Source organism: Rattus norvegicus, chromosome 10 (assembly GCF_036323735.1).
Source record: "Rattus norvegicus strain BN/NHsdMcwi chromosome 10, GRCr8, whole genome shotgun sequence".
In the NCBI taxonomy this organism is placed as follows: domain Eukaryota; kingdom Metazoa; phylum Chordata; class Mammalia; order Rodentia; family Muridae; genus Rattus; species Rattus norvegicus.
The window spans coordinates 106,373,408-106,394,595 of NC_086028.1; the positions used below are offsets into that span (position 1 = coordinate 106,373,408).

Here is a 21,188-nt window from a genome sequence, read left to right on the forward strand (position 1 = left end):
CAGCACGCTGTAGCGTCACTTCCTGCGCCTCCCTCTGCGTTCCGGCGTCCCGGGTCTGAGGCGCCTACTGATTGGTCTCCGCGCGCGCGGATCCGAAGAGCGCTTACGTACAGTTCTCTGAGGCGGCTGGCGCTCCTTCTGAGGAGCCAGACGCGGCACGGTCGTTTTTATACCTTCCCGCGCGGAGGCAACGGAAGGGCGGGGCGCCTCGTGATTAGGTGGTGAAGGTGCGAGGGCGAGGAGGGGGCGGGGCCTGCTTGCGCCTCCCCCGGAGGCCGGAAGACCCTCAGCGTCGCCTGGGTGCCACGCAGTGAGCGCTCCCCTTCTCCGGAGTCCCCTCAGGTGCGATTCCAATGGGTCCGGGCGGGTCCGTGGGTCCGATTTGGGTTTTGTTTGTTCGAAGGCTGTCTCCTAAGGAGCTGGCGTCTGCAATCCAGCTGTAACTTCGAGGATTAGTGACTGTCACTCTTCCAATTCCTTTTAAAAGCGAGGCCCTGGTTAGGGAAAACCAATATGTTTTTCGTGGGTGCAGAGGTTTTGTTTGTTTTTGTTTCCTGTTTGGCTGAACTCAGTGAGATCTGCTTTTGCCCCCGGATTAAAGACCTGGGTCAGATTTTTATAGACATTCTTGAACGTGGCAAAACAAACTCGGAAGCGAGCTATTGCTTCCAGAGGCTCTCCTTGCCTTCTTTACAGACAGATACGTGCTTTTTTTTTTTTTTTTTTAATTTTGGAGTACACGACTTTAATGCTCAAGTGCTGTAGTGTTACATACTAATAGGTACGTAATCCTCTTCCCTCAGGTCACAGACTCTGCTGTCATGAAGGTGAAAATTAAGTGTTGGAATGGTGTGGCCACTTGGCTCTGGGTAGCCAATGATGAGAACTGCGGCATCTGCAGGATGGCGTTCAATGGCTGCTGTCCAGACTGTAAGTGGCTCTGTGCTCGAAGAACTTCGGGGCTGCCCTACTAGCCTTGAAAAACCCTCTCTGAGTTTTTTTTTTTTTTTTAAGATTTATTTATTTATTATATATAAGTACACTGTAGCTGTCTTCAGATACACTAGAAGAGGGCATCGGATCTCTTTTACAGATGGTTGTGAGCCACCATGTGGTTGCTGGGAATTGAACTCATGACCTCTGGAAGAGCAGTCGGGTGCTCTTTTAACAGTATTTTTTTTTTTTTTTTAGAATTATTTATTTTATGTATATGAGTACACTGTAGCTGTCTTCAGACACACCAGAAGAGGGCATCGGATCCCATTACAGATGGTTGTGAGCCACCATGTGGTTGCTGGGATTTGAACTCAGGACCTCTGGAAGAGCAGTCAGTGCTCTTAACCTCTGAGCCATCTCTCCAGCCCCAGTCGGGTGCTCTTAACCGCTGAGCCATCTCTCCAGCCCCCTCTCTGAGTTTTGAGTTCAGCCTGGTCAACAGTTCAAGTTTCAGGATAGCTAGGGCTACCCAGAAAAACCCTGTCTTAATAAAAGACCAGGAAAAACAAAAACAAAACCGTGGGTTTTAGCTTCCATTTCCTGAAGGAAAGTTGGCAGAAGAGAAGCAGAATACTTCAAGCCCACGTTTGTCTAAAGATCCCATCCAGCATGGTGGCAAATACCTGTTATGTCAGCATTTGAGAAGCAGAGACGGAGACGGGTGGATCTCTGAGTTACAGGCCAGTCAGAGCTACACAGTGAGACTCTGTTGCAAAAACAGAGAGTCAATCAAACAAAAACACTTTTGTTTTAACCAAGGCATGGTGACACAGACCACAGATCATAACAGCACTTAGGAGAGACAGGGGCAAGAGGATCTTGAGGTTTAAGTCTGCCTAGGTTACATAGTGAAGGTCTGTCATTCCCTTAACCTCTCAGAGTAGTACTTTCAGTCTGTATTTTCTCAAAATAAGGCAGAACAAATTAGGATACCCCTGCCAAGCAAATTGAAGTCCAGACAGTGATTATCATATTGTCATGTTGGCTGGGCTTTTGTGCTTAGGAATTGTAAACTTTAAATAGATGCTTATAAACTGTAAACACACTTAAGCCAGGTCTTACTGCTATAGCATCCCCCGTCCAACATCTGCTCCCTAATGTCTTATTATTGGGGTCTGGGCCACATGCAGCACCTCAGTATTGTTGGTCTCTCATCATCTTTGATCTAAAGAGCCTCATCTTACTCTGCTTCTGTTTTGAAGGTGCTTGAGTTTTATGATTTGTTGTTTTGCAGAGTGCAAAAGGTCTCTCACGCTTTTTGTTTGCATGGCTCTATGTTCCTGGTACATTATATGAGGCAGAAGTGTTGGCGTTGAGATGAGAGCACATTTATCTTTTGAGACAGGATCTCATATAGCCCTGGCTGGTCTGAAACTCCCTATGTAAATCAGGTTGTTCTCAAAGTCACAGAGATCTTCCTACCTTTGACTCCTGAGCCTTGGGAATAAGGGTGTGCACTATAGTGAGAATTTTGCTTTCTTTCTTTTTTTTTTTTGTCCCTTCCCTCCCCACCCCCGAATTTTGCTTTCTGTAAAACCACAGAAATACTATATTAACGATGCGTTTTTGTTTTAATCCACGTGCGGGGCGTGGGGCGGCCTCCAGTGCTTCCCAGCAGCAGAGAGGTTTGCAGAGAGTTTCTGAGGGAATTTTCAGAGGATAAATACATGGCAGAACCCAGATACGGGCTGGTGTGGTTTGTGGGGATTTGTTAAGTAGTCTAGCACAAAGAAGAAACAGGAATTTAAAGAAAAGATTAGATACCCTGACTGTGAAGACCAGACTTGCTCCAAAGAACTCCAGTCAGCAGGAACAATATAGTCACACAACACCCCCTTCCCCTCTTTATCCTTTTTTCTCTCCTACCTAGAGTTGGGGGGTTGAAAGGGTGGAAGAAAGAAAAACCTACAAAATAGCAAAACGTCTGGCTATACAGTACTACCATGCCTAGCTTGAAACTAAATTTGATCAGCCAAGATTTAATCATCTGGATTAGCCAAGATTTAATCATCTGGATCAGCCAAGATTTAATCGTCTTGATGTAATCAAAGAGGTGTGAGTCTCTTAAGTTCTTGATTTTTCCGGTTTAAGTTTTGTCTATATCACTTGTGATTAGTAACTAAGCACACAAGAGTTTTTATTTTGGGAAAAACAAATCTAGACGTTGTCTTTGTTTTTGTTTTTGTTTTGTTTTCTGAGACAGGGTCTCTCTATGTAGCCCTGGCTATCCTGGAACTCCACTCTGTTGACTAGGTTGGCCTTGAACTCACAGAGATCTGCCGGCCTTTACTTACTGAGTGCTGGGATTAAAGGCCTCCTCATCCCTGGACTACGTAGTGAGTTCCAGCGAGGGCTACATAGTGAGATACATATCCCTTTAAAAAAACAAAAACAAAACAAAACAAAACAAAAAGACCAACTACCAAAATCACCTGTAAGGATTCTCATGGTTTGAATACACTTGGCCCAGGCAATGGCACTGTGTGGCCTTGTTGGAATAGGTGTGTCACTGTGGGTTCGGTTGTTTAAACCCCAGTCCTAGCTACCAGAAATTCAATATAATAGCAGCCTTCAGATGAAGATGTAGAATTCTCACTGCCTCCTGCACCATCCCTACCTGGATGCTTCCCTGTTCCCGCCTTGCTGATAAGGAACTGAACCTCTGAACCTGTAAGCTAGTTCCAATTAAGTGTTGTCCTTGTAAGAGTTGCCTTGGTCATGGTGTCTGTTCACAGCAGTAAAACCCTAACTAAGGCAGAAGTTGGTACCAGGGACTGGGGTATTGCTGTGATAGGCTTGACTGTACTTTTGTTAAGAAGAATGTGAATTTGGGGACTTTGATTTATAAAGCATTGGAATGCTATAAGGGGGGCTTAATGGGCTATCCCAGAAGGAATATGGAAGACTTTGTTGCAGTGGCTTGAGCTGTGCTGATCTAGTCCAAGAAGTTTCGGTGGAGAAGAATTTTGACTTAGAGGTTGTTTTTGTGGTATTTTGGTAAAGAATGTGGCTGGTTTTTGTTCTTGTCTGAAGAGTCTGTTTGAGGCTAAGGTGAAGACATTTAGATTAATTGCTTTGGAAAAGGAAGTCTTTAAGTACCTGGTGTAAATTCTGTTGTGTGGTCACTCTTATGAAGAGCATTCTAATGAGAAAGGAAAAATACAAAATGTATGGTTCAGTATTAAAGGGACACCAGGAAGTGAAATGGAACTGAATCCTGTGTGCGAGGATGTTAAATTGAATTAAGGGAATAGCAACCTTGGGGCAAGATCCCACCCAGCTAAGTTTGGATCCAAGCATGAAGGCACACACCTTTAATTCCGGGAGACAATCGCCAAACAGGTCTCTAAGTTCAAGGTCAGCCTGAGACAAAGCAGGTTTTAGATGAAGAAAAGCTTAAATCCAGACATGGTGGTACAAACCTTTAATCCCTGTATTATAGGAGACAGAGCCATGCAGATCTCTGTGTTCAAAGTCAATCAACAGAGCAAGATCCTGCACAGCCAAGCTTAGGCAGACAGGGAGTTGGAAAAAAAAAAAGACAAAACAAAACTGGTAGTAGAATAAGGGGGGCCATGTTCCAGCCCCAGCAAGCAGCAGAATTCGGCAGCTTCAGCCATGTGTCTCTGGCTTTATAGTCAAGAAGAGAAGGAGACTACTGGGACAATTGATTCTGGTCGCCTGGAGCTAAGAAGTTAGTGGTGATTAAAGAGAGACCGGCATCTCTGAGGTAAAATCTTCTGGGAAGTGTTTTCTGAGAACACAAGAAAGTGTGTTCCAGAGGTAGCCAAGGTTGTACCTTGTGCTGCAGCTGGACTTGGTAATGTGTAAGGGTCACGCAGGTGGCACTGGTTTTGAAATCATGAAGGGATCATGGAGAGCAGCTGAGGCTCAGCACTGTGAGAGGCCAAGGAAGGCCATTGGTGAAGGTGCAGCCTCAGTTACAGTTGATGGCCCAGGACTGAAGGGATCATGCAAAGGAGTTGAGGCTTGACACCATGACGAGAGCCTGTGAGAGGCTATTGGTGAAGCCAATAGCAGCAGAAGACCCCAGTGTATTGGAGATGCCGGTACCATGGGATGATCGCCAAGAACAGCAGCAGCGGTGGAGTGGATCAACCTGGGCTTAGAGTGCTACAGAGGACAGAGCTGGAGAAGTGATGCCAGCTCTTTGAAGGAACCCAGAAGATCATGTGTGGATCCCAGATATTGAAACAAAAAACTGTAACATTGACGTTGCCTTGGAAACCCCAAGATGTTAGAGATGCCAGTGCTGTGGGCTATCTGCTGAGGAAAGCTGCTAACAGGGAGGGGAACCAGCCCAGGAGGAAGAAGTTTCTTAAAGTGAACAAAGATGTAAAAGGAGTTGAAGTTCTGAAGACTGCTTTGACATCAGACACGGAGACACAGAGTTTGGAGTTTGCCCACCTGGTTTCCTGTCTTGCTTTGGGGATTACAGTTAAATGATTGGATGAATCTCAGAAGGGACTTTGAACTTTGTACTTTTAACATTTTTGACACTGCTATAGAATATGGGGACTTTGGGAATTGGACTAAATGTATTTTTTTTAATTGTGCTATGGCTAGATATGCCCCCCCCCCCCATAGATTCATGTGTTTGAATAAGCCTATGGAGACCAGGGAGTAGAATGTGATGGTTTGAATATGCTTGGCCCAGGAAGTGGTACTATTTGAAGGTGTGGCCTTGTTGGAGTAGGTGTGTCACTGTGAATGTGGGCTTTGAGACCCTCATCCTAGCTGTCTGGAAGCCAGTATTCTGCTAGCAGCCTTCAGATGAAGATGTAGAGCTCTCAGCTCCTCCTGCACCATGCCTGTCTGGATGCTGCCATGTTCCCGCCTTGATGATAATGGACTGAACCTCTGAACCTGTACGCCAGCCGCAATTAATTGTTCTTAGAAGAGTTGCTTTGGTCATGGTGTCTGTTTACAGCAGTAAAGTCCTTACTAAGGCAAGGATGTTCTGTTTCTCTTACGTCATGGAAGCTGCTTCCAAAGTGAGGATCAGCCATAGTGCCTTCACTAATGTGTTGAGCTCAGAGACCCTTCACCTGGGTCTAGAAATGTGTGAGAAATGTTTCATTTGTTTTGCTGATCTGCTGTTGGACCTTCTATCCCAGCTTTCTGTGCTGTGAGTTGCTGTTGTTATTAAAAGGACCTGATTACCTGAAGTTTGATGTCTCCTACCACAAAGAAAGCCAGGGCTACATACTAAGACTCTGTCTCAAAAAAAAAAAAAAAAAAAAAAAAAAAAAACAAACAAAGAAGCAAAAAATGTAAGAGTCAGAGGAAAGTACCTGTCACTAGTACCAGTGACACTAGATTGTTAACTCTGTGAACAGTTTCCAGGAAGGTTTACAGCAACTCACTTTCAGGCAAAGAGTGGACGTTGAGTCTATACATTGAAGGTAGCTTTGCTGATCCCAGGGTAAACCATTCCTACCTGAGCATAAATGATTTCATACATGGGCTATGGAACCCAGCTAGGTCTGTGACAAAAGGGATGTCCAGAAAGCATCTTAGGTGGCTGCGCATTTAGTGTCTCGCATGTTGCAGAAGACTCGGGCTGTGCAGAGTGGGAAACTTAGTCCGTCCAACTCATGGATGTTAAATTAGAGGGGGTCAATTTTAATGTGACAGTGTTTGACAGTTCCAGTGTGTTTTCTAGATGCATTCTATAGCACTAGCTTTCTCACAGAGTAAATCCTGTGAAAATTAAGTTATGAAGACCATAATAAATCTGTTCTAGGACCCTGGGGGCTTTAGGGCACAACAGTCTTACGAAGAGGCTTTTAATTAAAAGTAATTCCATCAAGGCACTAGCAAGTCCTTGCATGAGTCACCCTCAGCGCACCAGCTCACTCATGGATGACTCCAGCTTGCTGCCTGCAGGGACATCTTGAGAACAAGACAGTATCTTCCTCCGAGTGATTACCCACACGGGGGCCAGCTCAGTAACCCCTGTCAGTGAGCTAGTGGGGTCCACGTCTAACTGGAAGAGAGTGTCTTCAAGCAGAGTTCTGCTGAAGTTAGCAGCCACCAGTGGTGGCTTTAATCCCTGCACTTGGCCAGCCTGGTCTACAGAGTAAGTTCCACCAGCTTTGCATAGAGAAACCTTGTCCTTAAAACAAGAAGGAAGGAAGGAAGGGAGGAAGGAAGGAAGGAAGAGGCTTGGTAGATATGACAGACACAGCACTGGTGCCCCCAGGTAGACTGGGTGCCGTGAGGCTCAACTGATGTGAGGCAGGTGCTCTGAGCGCTACGTTCTTCAGTGGGGTTTTCTAGGCCCTGGAAGTCAGGAATGTTTGTTTTTAAACAGGCTCTCATTTCTCTTGAATCCTCTTGCCTCCGCCTCCCTTCCTGAGTGCTGGGATTATCCTCTTAGGTAAGGCTTGGGGAGAATGCAGGGCGTTGGACATTCTGAACAACCCTTCTACTGGTGGAGCTACATTTCCCGTAAACCCCCCCCCCCCAGTGTTTGTTTTTAAATTTTACTTTAAAAAGGCTTATCTATTTTTATTTTACATGTTTCGCCTGAGTGTATATCTGTACCACATGCCTGCAGTGCCTGGGGGAACCGGAAGAGGGTGTCAGATCTGCTAGGATTGGAGTACAAATGGCTGTGAGCTGTCATGTGGAGGCTGGGAACTGAACCCTGGGTCCTGGGCGAGATCAGCAAGTGCCCTTAACTCTGCAGCCCCTGTTAGCTCTGATTATGACAGTCCATCTCGGCTTGGACTTAATCCACATCTCCAAGCCTGTAGAGGGCCTGTGGCCTGGGCCCTGGCTTTGGACGGAAGTAGGAGTTGAGGGTTCAGGTAAAGAAGAGAAGGTTAACAGATGCTGATGAGTCCCACTAGTAACTGTCCCAGAAACACCTATGTCCCCAAGGTCTGCAGTGCAGTACATCTCTGATGTCTAGGAAAGGAGCTTTCTAAGTTCCAGGATGTCTGCAATGAAGACAGAGTTCTCCACTCAGGCTGTGACTTTTCGGCTCTTCAGCACTTTGGTCATTAATGCTGCCTTTCCGTAGAAAGGTGTGAGAGGGGGACCGGAAACCAGTGGGCTGGGCTGGGCTGGGTCTCCCCTCTGAGGACACTTTACTTGCCTCTGAGGGAGTCACTGCAGATTTTTTATTCGAGGGCCATGTCTGGGGATAATTGGGTAGCACTCCTACTCTTTGTCTCTTCTGATGTGGGAGGCCTGAGAGGCTCTCTGCCTGCGGACTAGAGCTGTTTACTAATGTCCCAGAGGCCTGCCTGGCTTGTCACATGCTCAGTGTGTCTTCTTCCTAAGGCCTGTCTGTCTCCCCTTCTTGCAGGTAAGGTGCCTGGTGACGACTGTCCCCTGGTGTGGGGACAGTGCTCTCACTGCTTCCATATGCACTGCATCCTCAAGTGGCTGAACGCACAGCAGGTGCAGCAGCACTGCCCCATGTGTCGACAGGAGTGGAAGTTCAAAGAGTGAAGCCTGCCATGCCCACTCCCTTCTCCCAGCGCTGTGCCAGGCTCAGCCCCACCTTTCCCTTCCCCAGATAGGGCATCCCGAGTCCCCTCCACACAGCTCAGGGGTGCCCAGGGACCCCATTCTGTGCTGGGGACAAGGATGCTTTCTGTTTGGCTGAGACGAGGTGGAAACGAGGACTGGAGCTTTGCTGGGTGTTTTGTTTTTCCCATCACATTGACACTTTTATTAAATAAGTAAAACTCATTAAAGTTCTGAGCCGCTGGAGGCCTCTGCTTGCCTGTTTTCCCTGACATATTGATGCAGCTGCAGCATGTTTTGCTGTGAACACACTCATAAATAAACAGTTTGGTAAAGTATCAGCCAAGACCTTCATCATAATCTGAGTCACAGCTCCGACAGGAAGAGTGGAAGAGACTCGGGCAGGGCCAAGCTGGGCAAAGACTTTAGGGTGTGTTTGTGTCAAGGGCCTAGCAGCCAGCACATAGCCCACCAGCTGCCCTAGTCTTCTGGGAGTCCCAGGATCTCTTCCCATCCTACCCCTAGCTGAGCAAAGCTGGATGCTGCTCCTCCAGAGCCACTGTGGTTAGAGGAAGAGGTAGCTAAGCAGGCACCAGCCATGCCCAGATGACCTTGGAAGACTACTTCAGCAAGCTCTTGAGTCTCTTGCCTCTTCTTCAGGCTGAAAGCAGAGCTGGTGTAGGAGGATGTGGGTCCTCTGGTGTCTTAGGGAAGGACAGCCATTTGGAAACTCCTTTATTCCCATGGCGGTTGTGGGGTGGGGGGGATTATCAGCCATTGGGAAAACAGTAGCCCAGCCCTAGTGTGTTAAGCTCCTGGGTAGAGACCAATTTTGGCTGGTATCCGGGAGTCGTGGCCAGCTCCGCGCCTTGTCTTCACTGACCATTCCCAGTAACACCTTCACATTCCCTATGCGCTCTACAGCCTGGGGAGTAGACCACCATGGCTGGTTCCACCCATCTGTGTCATCATCATGTTTGTTGGCTACAAGACTCCCTGCCACCTCTGTGTGGTGTCCTTGGGGTACCTGAAGCAGACCCGTGCTGCTGGGAAACAACTTCATGTCACTCGGCTATCTATGGCATGCTGGTCTGGAGCTGGCACCAACTATCAGGAGTGAAGAAGGCCACTTCCTGGTGTAACTCAGCCTAAGGATCGCGGAGCGCTGCAGAGGGAGCTGAGATTTGTGGATTTGGAGCTGCTTGGGCGGGCAGGTGTGGTCTGTCCTTGCTTGGTGGCTATGAAAGACTGAGGGGCAGGGTGCTAGGGTCAGCTTGTTTCTTCTTTTTTTTTTGGTTCTTTTTTTCGGAGCTGGGGACCGAACCCAGGGCCTTGCGCTTCCTAGGTAAGTGCTCTACCACTGAGCTAAATCCCCAGCCCCCAGCTTGTTTCTTCTATCTCCAGTCTGCCCACCCCCTTGGGGTGTCCTCCGTGCCTTTTCTAGGAACCTAGGAGTCTAGGAAGCACTCCTGACATCCTTATGCTCCCAGGTTCCTCCGTTCCCCTCAGAGTCCCTCATGGCCACACACGTCACTCATTCTGGGTTCCTTAGCACCCAGATTCCTTATGATGTGCTCATGTTGTCAGCAGCTCCTGGTCCCAGGGTCAACTCCACCTGCTTCCTCCAAAAAAGTCACCTGATAGACCAGCTATAGCTTGTGCTCACCCTGAGCCGCTTTCCCAGACAGGAACAGAAGGCCTTGTAGGAAGCTTACACCATTGGCCTCAGGAGGCTTTCTCCATGCCGTCTTTCTAATCTACCTGTGCCTGCCCTGTGTTGCCAGAGACTGTGGTATCCCTGTTCTGCTCCCACCCCCATCCTCACACATGTCTCTTACATGTTACCCTCTTATGTCCAGTATTTAACGATTGTTTGCTAAGTGGTTTCCTAGGCCACAACCCTGTGGGCAGGGCAGTACCTTGCTCCTGGGGTCTGGAGTTGCTTGCCCAGGTTTTTCTGAAGGTTGGGGCCTTAGCTTGATACTTCTCAGAAAGGACAAGCCAAGTAGCAGAATCTCCAGTCAAGAGTATGAGACAAAATAACCCCAACCTAGCCCTTAGGAAGATGAGGTAGGAGTTATTTTCTCCAAGTTCCAGGCCAATCTGGGTTATAGAGTAAGACCCTATTGGTGAGCCTGGGGCAGGACTAAAGAATAAGCAAGGTGGTCCCTGTGGCGGCTAGATTTATGTGACAAAGTAGAGGCATCTGAGAGGAGGGAGGGATCCTCAGTTGAAAAAAAATGCCTTCATAAGATAAGGCTTTAGGCAGGCCTATAGGACATTTTCTTCTTTCCTCTTCATAATTTTCTTGCATTTTATATGTGGATGTTTTGCCTGCGAGCATCATCTGTGCACTACATGCATCCCCCAATTCCTATAGAGGCCAGAAGAAGGCATCTGATCCCCTGGAACTAGAGTTCAGACAGTTGGGAGCCGCCTGCCTGTGGTGCTGGGAATCCAACTTGGGTCCTCTGGAAGAGCAGTCAGTGCTTTTAACTGCTGAGCCATCTCTTGGAAAAAATCAGTTAGTGATTGATGAGGGAGGGCCCAGCCAATTGTGAGTGGTGCCATCCCTGGGCAAGCTGACCAAGCCATGAGGAGTAAGTAGCACTCCTCTGTGACCCCTGCATCAGCTTCTGTCTCCATGTTCTGCTTCAGTTCCTGACTTGGCTTTCTACAGCAGACTGTGACTCAGGAAATGTAAACCAAATGAATCCTTTTCTCCTCAAGTTGTTTTTGGTCATTGTGTTTCATCACAGCGTAGTACCCCAACTAAGACAGTTCCACATTTCACCCTTGGACCGTGATACATCTGGTCAATAAAAGGACAGTTCCACTTGAGGAAGGGAGAAACGCCCTCAGCCCCATCTGTGACTTGAGTTCTCGGGCCTTGCAGGGTGTGAGATCCCACTCATTTTCTACACGCAGCCTGTCTGTGTTGCACTCCTTCCTTTCGCCCGCTCCTCGGCCCCCCTCCCTGCCTCTGTCCCCGCCCCCATTGTAAATATAAAGCCCTGCCTGGTTCGCAGACTTGAGCAGCTACATTCTGCCTTCCCCTGCCACACGGCTCCATGGTCCGGTGTAGGACGCTGGTGGCCGCCGCCCTGGCGCTGCTCCTGACGCCAGCCCTCGCGTGGTACAAGCCCGCGGCGGGATCCCACCACTACTCGGTGGGCCGCGCTGCGGGGCTACTGTCGAGTTTCCACAGGTTCCCATCCACGCGACGTTCCGAGTCTCCAGCACTCCGGGTGGGAACCGTACCTCTGCGCAACTTGGAGATGCGCCCAAGCGTAAGAAGCCTTGTGAGTGCAAGAGGGCGGTGGGTGGCGGGAGCTGGTGGGACAGGGACGGGCCCTCAGCCTCCACCGCCTACCCAGGCCCTGTGTGTCAAAGATGTGACCCCGAACCTGCAGAGCTGCCAGCGGCAACTCAACAGCCGAGGGACTTTCCAGTGTAAGGCGGACGTCTTCTTGTCGCTGCACAAGGCTGAATGCCAAAGCGCCTGAACCCCAACCCAAACCTCGACGCTGCGGCCACTGACTCCCCCTCCCAGCCACCCCCTTACTCCCAGTCTTGCTAGCACAGGCCCTGTGTGATTTGGCTCCTGTGGCCCCTAACTCCCACCGAGCTCCAAAATGAATAAAGAAGCAAAACCGTCTCTGCTAAGAGTTGCTGGAGGAGATGGAGCAGACACAGACAAGTGCTCTAGTGAGTGGGTGCCTGGCTGAGTGTGTCTCTGGGTGAACGATTGCTGATTGCTTCATTTCTCTTCTGTGGCCTAGCTGGGTCTTTCCTTCTTCTACAAAGTCAGAAAGGGGATCGAGTCCCCACCCCGACTCCAGAGTCTGAACAGGTGACCCCCTTCATAGCACTGGGCATAGCCAGCTCCTAGCAAGCCATTTAGAACAACCCCCAGAGGATACTCAGGCCCTAGCACCCTGCCCCTCAGTCTTTCACAGCCACCAGTGTCAGCCCAAGTGCATAGGTTCTTTTTAGAAAGCGCTGCCTCAGGGGCTGGGGATTTAGCTCAGTGGTAGAGCCCTTACCTAGGAAGCGCAAGGCCCTGGGTTCGATCCCCAGCTCCGGAAAAAAAAAGAAAAAAAAAAAAAGCCCTGCCTCAAGGGGTTGGGGATTTAGCTCAGTGGTAGAGCGCTTGCCTAGGAAGCGCAAGGCCCTGGGTTCGGTCCCCAGCTCCGAAAAAAAAGAACCAAAAAAAAAAAAAAAAAAAAAAAGAAAGCCCTGCCTCATCCCAGGTGAAGCCCCTCCTTTGAAGGACTAAGCACATAGTTACTGTTGTGTGAAACAAATCAGAAGACAACTGAGGTGTGCAGGTCCAGAGCAAGGGCTGAACTGCGCGGGAACCCTTAAGTCCACCCATAGCACCAGGTAGAAGCTTGGCCTGACTGCCTTTCATAGATGACAGAACTCAGTGGCCCCCCTGGCCCGCCCCTCACATATTCTGGGTCACAGAGCCAGGTGAGCAGCTAACCAGTTCTGCCTCCAGCGGTCTCTTTTGCTTTGCTTTCCCTCTATCCCAGGGCAAATGCAGGTAGGCAAGTGCCACCTCAGGTTCCAGAGCTCTGGTTTGGGTCTGCTGTTGAGGGCATCCTCCTCTCTGTGGTGCCCTCAACAGCCACACCTCACCTAGAAGTCATGTACTAGAGCACGCCTGCCTGTACGGCGTCACCCTGGGTCCAGGCAGCAGCACACTCAGATGGCTTCCTTGACCTGAGACTGCTTGGGTTATTTCACAGCCCCGGGATCCTAGTGCGGGCGCTACCATTCCTAGCAGGCAGCAGGGTTGAAGTAAGGAAAAAATGCCAAGGACTTGTTCAGGCTGGAGGTAGGTGTGCCCCTTCTCCAGACCCTGACTCTAGGTTTGAAACATTCACAAGGTCTCCTGCCTCAAAGGGAGACAGGGCAGGTCTACGCTTCAGCAGCTGACTGGGCATGGGATAAGAGAGTTCCACCAGAATCGGTGTTTGGGAGGAGCCTGGGCCTCACCATTCCTGTCAGTTGCTTCATCACTGAGCTGGTCTCCCCACAATCAACCACCAAGAGGCAGCTATAGGGGCCTCCGAATCCATCTGCCAGGGTACCCAGATGTAGCCAATGGGAGAGCCAGGGGCATGCGCACAAGCTGCCGAGCTTCCCGGCCCAGCACTCCCTTTTCCAAAAGAGCTCTTTCTGTGAGTGGATGTGGATGGATTTCCTGCTCCTTCCTAGGGCGAGGAGCCCACCGAGCACTTCCCACTAGGCTTTATTCAGTTGAGCCAAAGAGGTTTACATCAGCCACTGAGGTACAAACGAGGACCAGGAAGTCTGTGCGGAGGGCAGCCACGCTGGCCCAGCCACCCGGGCAAGTGCATCTTCTAGGAGTCAGGAATGGGGTGCTAGAACGTGCCCCAAGGTAGAGGGTGCCCACGTGCAGGGTGGCCCAGGAACAGAGGTCCCCAAAGCCTCTGTACCTTTCACCAAAGCTCGGTGGGCAGAAGTGCAGCTTCCAGTCAGGCAGGAGGGGTATCCCCAGCCAAACTGGGACAGTGGCAGTTGGAACCCGTGGATGCCAAGGATACACAGCAACACTCCTCCAGTCACAGGTGCCGTCTGCTTATCCTGTCCACGGGGCTGCCCCACTGGGCTAGCTACCCTCTCTGAGCAGCTCAGTGGAAAGGACTGAGAGCCTGCTGCAGGCAGGCAGGGACAGCACCCTCAGCAAGGCCAGTTTCCTTTGGAATTGTGTGAGCTGACACCAAGACACAGAAGCAGAGCAGGGCAGGGAGAGATGAGGTGGGCACAGGGCAAGGGCGTGAATGACGTCTCCGGGTCAGAAGCTAGTCAGTCTCCCCTCTGGGCTGTGCCTCCTGCTGCCTCAGGGCCTCCAAAAAGGCTAATTCCTTGGCTTCCTTCTTCTGATTCCGTGCTTCGTACTCCAACCTGAGGCCAGACAGGTATAAGCTGGTCCTCTCCAATACTGGGAGTTGCCCACTGCCAACCCAGCCAGAAAGGGAGAGGTGGGAGGGGACACACCTGTTCTTGATGATCCTTTGCACAATCAGGTCTGTAGTGAGGTCACTGCCACTGTCAATCTGACAGAAAATGCCTCTTCTCTTGGGCTCCTGGAAGAGAAGTGGGAGGTCAGGGCTCTCTTGACCGCAAAGACAACCTCTGCCCATGATGGGAGACCAATACAAGCAAGGATGGTTGCACCTACTTCCCAGAGGCAGCCCAGGCCAGAGCAACCCACCTCGTAGGGGTCAGACCCATCCCTGTCGGGTACAATTTCTGTCTTCCCATGACACACCAGGTCCACCTGGAAAGGGAGTAGGGACAGTTGACTCCTCTGAGTTGATATGCCTGGACCTAAGAAAACTGGCCCAGGCTGGCGCAGGCAGGAAGGAGCCTCTGGGAATGTCGGTCGGCATCATGGTCTGTTCAGGAGGACTTCAAGCGAAACCTCACCTTGAAATGATTCAGGAGCTCTGCTGTGACGGAGTACGGTGCCCCAATCACCACTTCTGAAACATACTGCAGAAACACAGCCACAGCTCACTCAGTCCTTGTCCCTGGTGAGCTGGGGCTAGAGGGTGGCAGAAGAGGTCCAGGGGAGTGGGGCAGCATGGCTGGGGCCGGCAGGGAAAGGGGACCCCCTGGACTCCTCAGTATGGGGAAAGAAACTGTACCCAATCGCCTTGCCCTGGCTCCCAGTCCACTTACCCGGCAGGCCAGCACACTGAGAGTCCGCTCATGCAGGTTCATGATGGGGTAGTTCTTGCCCTTGTACCGGTTTACTTCCTAGGGCCAGTGAGTTTGGCTCAGCTGGAGGACCTCAAATGAATGGTGCCTTCCCTCCCAGCTGGCTGTCATGGGCAGAAGCTGGGAAAAGTGCCCCCTCTCATAGGAACACCCTAGGTAGGGCTGTCCTGGACTCCAGAAGAGAACCAAGCTTGCCTTCGATAGGCACCTGGAGCCTCCTCACTCCTTTAGAGGCCACCTGTGCCCAACACTGACCCCAGCAAGGCCCCTTGAGGGACCCCATGGCCCATCAGCTGATGGGGTGCTGAGAAGCAAACAAGGAGGAGGAGGAGGGCAGAGACCTGGTCAAAGTGTAGGCCGGCGATGACGTAGGGCCTCTTGGCTAGCTTGTGCACCTCCTGTAGGAAGTCCACGTGCCCGATGTCTATATCCGGATTAAGAAGCAGTAACTAGCTGAGTAAGATGGTGTTCTCTTGTAAACCCAGCACTTGCATGGCAGAGCAGGAGGACTGCAAGTTCTAGGTCAGCCTGGACTACACAGGAAAGTTCTGTCTCAAGAGAGCAAGACCTGGGGTTGCAGACTCAGCAGGAGATCACACGCCTCAGATACGCAGAGCCCTGTGTTCCACCCCCAACCCCATGGATGGAGAAGGGGAAAACAACAATCAAGGTAGCAGTGTTGGGCTGGTAAGGAAGGGACTCGGTCCACAACAGCCTGTACCCAAGGGACTCCGGGTCATTCTTCCCGACCAAGCCCGTACCCACTACCACCCTGGAGCCTTAGAGTCTATGGGTCCCACTCTGTGGCATGACTTGAGGGTAGCAGAGGTAGTAGGATACGGAACAGGTCAAAGGCACCAGCCACATAGATGACTGTCTCCCCGGGCTGGGGCTCCTTCCCAGAAGCAAACTGGATGATCTTCTGGGATGTCTGTAGGAACTGGGACACCCCTGTCCAGGGGCTCTGCCCCCCAGGGCACTGTTCGTCAAGAGAAGGAACCAGTCAGTGTAGAGGCCTCTATGTGCGCCCCTCACCCAGAACCCTCCCCTTGGTCATTCTTCTGAGCCCAGGGCTCCCTGTGCCCCTATTGTAGGTGTGGGTGATGGGAGATGTGCCGAGAGCATTACAGGCTGGACTCCCCCCCAACCCCAGCCTGCAAATAACCCAGCAGCACAGCTGGGCGCTATGTCCAGGCAGGCACATGGGGCAAGGGCAGGGACACACCATGGTAAGGCCAAGCAGGACCACTGTAGCTAGCAGGACTGTGGCTCCACCCGGTGGCCACAGAAGATACTGCAGTCAAGACCAGCTCTGCCTAGCAACACGCCACCAGGAGCAGGCGCAGAGCCCAGTGGCCAGCAGACACAGCCCTCTGGGGGACCCGGCACCCTGAGGCCACCATCTGGTCACCTGGGAGGAGACTTCTGAGGAAAGTGTGTCCCCGGCAGGTGTCGGGTGAGGGGGCTACAAAGGGAGAGAGGGCCAGGCCATTTGGTTAGATGCCACCTGTAGGTGGGCAGTCCTTGCTCCTCCTCCAAGAAGTGGCTGCTGGGACTGGCCACCTCTTGCCTGTCCTCCCTCCCAGCATCCACTAGCTGGCCAAGCCTGATGGTCAGTACCTGGTCAGCACTGGGAAAGAGAGGGAGGAGGGCAGACACTGATGCTCTGGGTCAACCTTTCCCCATGGGAAGCCTAAGGGAGGTGGGTGGGGTTGCTGCCTGGAGGCTAGTTAAATGTCGGCTGTACTTGCAGAATGGCCTCAGTAAGGCAGGCTGTACTCACCTTGCCAAAACTGTCAGCATATTCCCGGTACTCAGAGGACATCTCCTGCACACAAGGGCAAGAGACTAAGGGACCTTGCCCTCCTGACTGCCAACCCTGGGACCAGCACACCACAGCCCCGGAGCCCACTAAGGGGATGGATGGTCAGGGAGAGAAACAGGATAAACCCGAGGGGTCATTAGGAGGTGCCCCTCCCTCCCCGCTGTGCCCTCAACCCAGGGACCATATCCCAGACCCCATTCCTTTGGACTCACCTGGCTGCTATGGTGGGCCTTGGTCACCAGCAGCATGCGACCCACGAGGTCTGTGGTGGACACACCCTGGGTGCGTTTGCACTCTCTGGGACAGAGGTAAGGTGGAGGTTTTCATCCAGGATACGCTCCTGAGGCTCTGCTATAGGCAGAAGCCACCTGAGGGACACGACCCTAATCCAGGACCACCCACAACAACAACAACAACAACAACAACAACAACAAAAACGGACGGGGCAGGAGTAATGGGCTCCTATTGGTGACAGGAGCAGAGGGCTCACTCCACTGTACAATGTGACTCCAGGGGTGTAGACAGGCCACATTGAGGACAGGACAGCTCTGGTCCCCATTCTGATGCTATCTCCTCTGGCCTCTATTACACCCAGGCCCAAACCTTGCTGTACATTCTCTGGCAAGGGAGTCCCTGGCTGCTCTGTCCCTGTAGGAGCCACTGGACACAGCTGGCTCTTTAACTCACAGTTAATTAAAACAGAAAGCCAGCCCTCCAGGGGCACCAGAGAGACTACTGAGTCTGCAGATGCCCTACAAACAGAGCTGATCAAGAATTGCTTTGCCTGGTAGCCATGCACAGAGTCCCCGGGGTCGGCCACACAAAGCATTCCGTCCTGACCTTTCCAGACCTGACTGAGGGCTCAAATGCCTTGCAGGGTACAGTCAACACAGCAATGAGAGCTGGGAAGGAGGGGGGGGGGTCTCCTCTTGAGCCCCACTCCCTGGACCTACCTGTACCTCCCAGCCTGCTTCACTTCCTCGTAGGTATCTCGGCCATCTACTGTCAGCGTGATGTCATCTAGAGGCGACAAGCACACAGAAAAGGATTTGTTTCTGTTTTGTTATTTTGGGCGGGATGGGGGTGGGGGTGGGAGTGTTGCTGTGTAGCCCAGCATGACCTTGAACTTTTTTGGGACAAGGATTCTCTGAATAACCTTGGCTCTCCCAGAACTTGCTTTATTTATAGGCCAGAGATCAGCCTGCCTCTGCCTCCCAAGTGCTGGGATTAAAGGCGTGTGCCGCCACCGCCGGGCTGACCCGGAACTTTGAGCGCCCCTCTTTCAGCTTCCTCCGTGCTAAGAGGATAGTTTTGTGCCATAAACAGGGATTCTTAACTCAGAGCCCCGAGGCACCAGAACTCCTTGTCCCCAGCGAACCCTTTGCCATTGCTCTGGGGGATGGACCCAGAACTTTCTTGCCTGTGCATACGATGAGCTAAGATGAGAAGAGCTGTCTCGCTGTCTCTGAGGAGCTGTCAACAGGTCTGACTGCCCAGCTCACCCCCAACCCGCCAACCTCCAGGCCAAGCCCACTCACTGCCATGAACGCAGAAGTCACAGTTGTGCTTGTCCAGTGTCTCCAGTGTGGTGACGTAGGGAGCAGCCGGTACCACTTCATCCACCCACTTGATGGCCTGTACCATCTTGTACCGCTCCTCCTGGGTAAACACCGGGGGCCCCTTATGCTTGGCAATCTCCTCTATAGGGACAGCAAGGGACGAAACAAGGTCAGTGATGGCCCTGTCTTCAGGGGCTTTGACCTCAAGGCTGCACAGTGTGCAACGGTATGCAGGGGTACACCTAGCATCAGCCCACAAGGAGGGACCCCATGTCAGTAGCATAGTCCTTTGGCCAGCACCTGTGCTCAGGGCATCTGCTGGTTAACAAGGATGCCCTATAACTCAGAAGAGGGATCAGCCTCTTCCGGTTCAAGAACCAGGGTAGGGGCAGACAATGCAGCTGAGGAGACTCTGTCCAGTGTTGCCATAGCTCTCTCTAGATGGGACCAGGCTGTGTCACTTACTAAGCTCTCTGAGTCACCACTGACTGTGCTCTGGGGAAGGATTCAGGAATGGTTCTGCCGGTGCCTGCCCCACCCTGTTTGCCCTGCAGGCTTCATCTGCTGGACTGGGTCTCAGGCACAGAGGCCCACACCTTACCGTCAGTATGCACGCCCACGATGAGGTAGTCCCCCATGGCCCGCGCCTGGCGTAGCTGGTTGGAGTGGCCGTAATGCACCATGTCATAGCTGTGAGGACAGACAGGGCAGTCAGGTCCCCTACTGATCTTGACAGGAAACTGGGGGTCTCGTGTGGGGTACGGCTTTGTTCCTTGAGAAGCCCCCACCAGGGCTCCTGGCCCAGATCCCAGAGTGTTGGGCTTATAGAGGGGAAGTCTGTCCTCAGTTGTCCATACCCTAGGTCAGTCAGTGCCAGGTCTAGCAAGAGTGGCAAACTCAGGTACAAGGTCTGGCTCCCGCCACAGCTCTTCACTGACAGAGGTTTAGCCATTTCCTATGTCTTAGACTGTCTTTGCCCTGTTAGTGCCTCCTCCTACGGCCGGGCACTTCAAGCCGCTTCTGCTCTTTTTTTTCTTTTTTTAGACAGTAAGGTCTCACGTAGCCCAGGCTGGCCTCAAACCCCCTATGAAGCCAAGAATGGCCTACGACTCCTGACTCCATCTGCTGGGATTCTCACCAAAAGCCAACGGTTTGGTGCTAGGAAACAAATGCAGGAGTTTGTGCATACGGAGCAAGCATACCAGCTGAGTGACATCCCCAGCCCACGAGATACAAGACACACTCGAGCTTTGAAACCAGAGAACAGTCCTGAGTTGGGTGAAGACTCTGTTCTACCCTGAGTTTCCCCGCCTCCAGGGCCTGGCTTAACTCTGAGAGAACAAATGCCTGTCACCTGGCACTGAGCTTTTATCCTCAAATCTAGGTCTGGCCACAAGTACACTGTCAAGGTCAAGCTATGCAGAAGCCAGCAACACGCTGTTCACTGAGTGTGTCCCAGGGTGTACTGGGACCACCTGTATTGTTCTCCATGGGCCAGTGCTGGGCCACAGGTTCTGCTCTGCTTCCTCTAGAGTTCTAGTGGGGTATCATCAGGTGACATGAGCACCGGGTGGGAGGTGGGGCAATGGTAACGGGTAAATTCCGGGACAGCCCTTGTGCCCACTAGACAGGCAGGGCAAGATCAGAGGTCAGAGTCTGCCTCTGGGATTGTGGCACTGGGCCCAGTATTGTGGTGGGGCCAAGGTCATAGTCCACTGACACGAAGTCAAAGCCATTGCTGGTGACTCAGATGCAGAACAGAAGGGGGCTGAAGTTGTAATTCAGTGATGGACCACTTGCCTGTACATAGCATATAAAGCTATGGATCCCATCCTCAGCACCAAACCAATACAAACTAGAAACGAACAAAGTCTAGCCTATTCCGCCCCGAATCCCCTGAGGAGCCCTGGTGACCATTCCGCATCCTTTCTCATCCACCAGGGGTAGACACGACGAAGGGCTGAAGATGGTTAAGTTATAGAAAGGCCAACATTTCTTCGGCTTGTTGACAGCTCCAGGACTTTCTTAAAGAAACGTCACGGGCTGATTTGACAGAGAAGCTCTTGCTCGGCCTTCCAGCCCTGGCAACCTGGGTAAATGCCTTAGGCGATAAGACAGCCGCATTTCCGGTTTTTGGGAAGTGCACCGTCCGATGCACCCGCGTCTGCACGCTACACTCCTAAGTGACCGGAGGCCAGGTTGCCTCGTGCGGCCTCAGAAGACTCGGGATCCGCCAACCGCCGGTGCGTGACGCCGAGGTGACCGCCCGCCCCTCGCCGCCCCACTCACCAGCCATCGCACCACACCCGCACGGTGCGCTGGCCGCCCGGACCCTTCAGCCCAGCAGCGCCGCCAGCCCCGTGCCCGTTCCGGATCATGGCACCAGAGGCCCCCCGCAAGTCCTGGCAGCTCCCGCGACACACAGCACCGTCGCCCCGCCCTCGACGCTTGCGCGTGCTCACGCGGGTCTCACCCGCTAGGCGCAGCCAATTGCGTGCACCACCCGGGGCCCCGCCCCTAGCCCGGCCACACCCCTCCGCCCAACTTGA

The 21,188-nt window shown here is 52.0% G+C and overlaps 3 protein-coding genes across 11 annotated transcripts; 2 read left to right on the forward strand and 1 right to left on the reverse strand.

Moving 5' to 3' along the window:
- The first annotated feature begins 202 nt into the window (after positions 1-202).
- Anapc11 (anaphase promoting complex subunit 11) lies at positions 203-11,226 on the forward strand. Of its 2 annotated transcripts, none has more exons than XM_006247906.5 (3): positions 203-342; positions 804-930; positions 8,336-8,745. In XM_006247906.5, exons 2-3 carry the CDS (start codon positions 822-824, stop codon positions 8,479-8,481), a joined length of 255 nt encoding a protein of 84 aa, XP_006247968.1. In that variant the 5' UTR covers positions 203-342; positions 804-821; the 3' UTR covers positions 8,482-8,745. The 2 variants fall into 2 exon arrangements, with proteins under 2 accessions (XP_006247968.1, NP_001119554.1); NM_001126082.1 differs by having other exon boundaries at positions 227-497; positions 8,336-11,226.
- Positions 8,900-12,159, forward strand: Npb (neuropeptide B). Of its 2 annotated transcripts, none has more exons than XM_039085299.2 (2): positions 8,900-11,789; positions 11,877-12,157. In XM_039085299.2, exons 1-2 carry the CDS (start codon positions 11,571-11,573, stop codon positions 12,003-12,005), a joined length of 348 nt encoding a protein of 115 aa, XP_038941227.1. In that variant the 5' UTR covers positions 8,900-11,570; the 3' UTR covers positions 12,006-12,157. The 2 variants fall into 2 exon arrangements, with proteins under 2 accessions (XP_038941227.1, NP_695205.1); NM_153293.2 differs by having other exon boundaries at positions 11,571-11,801; positions 11,877-12,159.
- A 1,583-nt stretch (positions 12,160-13,742) lies between these two features.
- On the reverse strand, positions 13,743-21,093 carry Pcyt2 (phosphate cytidylyltransferase 2, ethanolamine). Of its 7 annotated transcripts, none has more exons than XM_039087002.2 (14): positions 20,440-20,859; positions 19,241-19,329; positions 18,619-18,780; positions 18,034-18,100; positions 17,293-17,377; positions 17,039-17,083; positions 16,667-16,720; positions 16,096-16,234; positions 15,597-15,679; positions 15,217-15,294; positions 14,962-15,027; positions 14,747-14,812; positions 14,530-14,618; positions 13,743-14,436 (listed from the first exon to the last, which is right to left on the reverse strand). In XM_039087002.2, exons 1-14 carry the CDS (start codon positions 20,469-20,471, stop codon positions 14,334-14,336), a joined length of 1,158 nt encoding a protein of 385 aa, XP_038942930.1. In that variant the 5' UTR covers positions 20,472-20,859; the 3' UTR covers positions 13,743-14,333. The 7 variants fall into 7 exon arrangements, 6 of the variants coding, with proteins under 6 accessions (XP_038942930.1, XP_006247997.1, XP_063126073.1 ...); NM_053568.2 differs by lacking the exon at positions 20,440-20,859 and adding an exon at positions 20,929-21,061 and having other exon boundaries at positions 13,749-14,436; XM_006247935.5 differs by lacking the exons at positions 16,667-16,720; positions 20,440-20,859 and adding an exon at positions 20,929-21,090.
- Between the last annotated feature and the right edge of the window lie 95 nt (positions 21,094-21,188).

What these genes read in the sequence shown, in the direction of transcription:
- Anapc11 (XM_006247906.5), top strand. Translation starts at nt 822, where the DNA reads ATGAAGGTGAAAATTAAGTGTTGGAATGGTGTGGCCACTTGGCTCTGG. An exon ending in CAATGGCTGCTGTCCAGACT is followed by an intron (nt 931 to 8,335) that starts GTAAGTGGCTCT and finishes CCCTTCTTGCAG; the next exon opens with GTAAGGTGCCTGGTGACGAC.
- Npb (NM_153293.2), top strand. Translation starts at nt 11,571, where the DNA reads ATGGTCCGGTGTAGGACGCTGGTGGCCGCCGCCCTGGCGCTGCTCCTG. An exon ending in GCCCAAGCGTAAGAAGCCTT is followed by an intron (nt 11,802 to 11,876) that starts GTGAGTGCAAGA and finishes CCGCCTACCCAG; the next exon opens with GCCCTGTGTGTCAAAGATGT.
- Pcyt2 (NM_053568.2), bottom strand. Translation starts at nt 21,017, where the DNA reads ATGATCCGGAACGGGCACGGGGCTGGCGGCGCTGCTGGGCTGAAGGGT. An exon ending in AGGCCCACCATAGCAGCCAG is followed by an intron (nt 17,084 to 17,292) that starts GTGAGTCCAAAG and finishes CCTTGTGTGCAG; the next exon opens with GAGATGTCCTCTGAGTACCG. An exon ending in TCAGTGTGCTGGCCTGCCGG is followed by an intron (nt 15,028 to 15,216) that starts GTAAGTGGACTG and finishes GTGTTTCTGCAG; the next exon opens with TATGTTTCAGAAGTGGTGAT.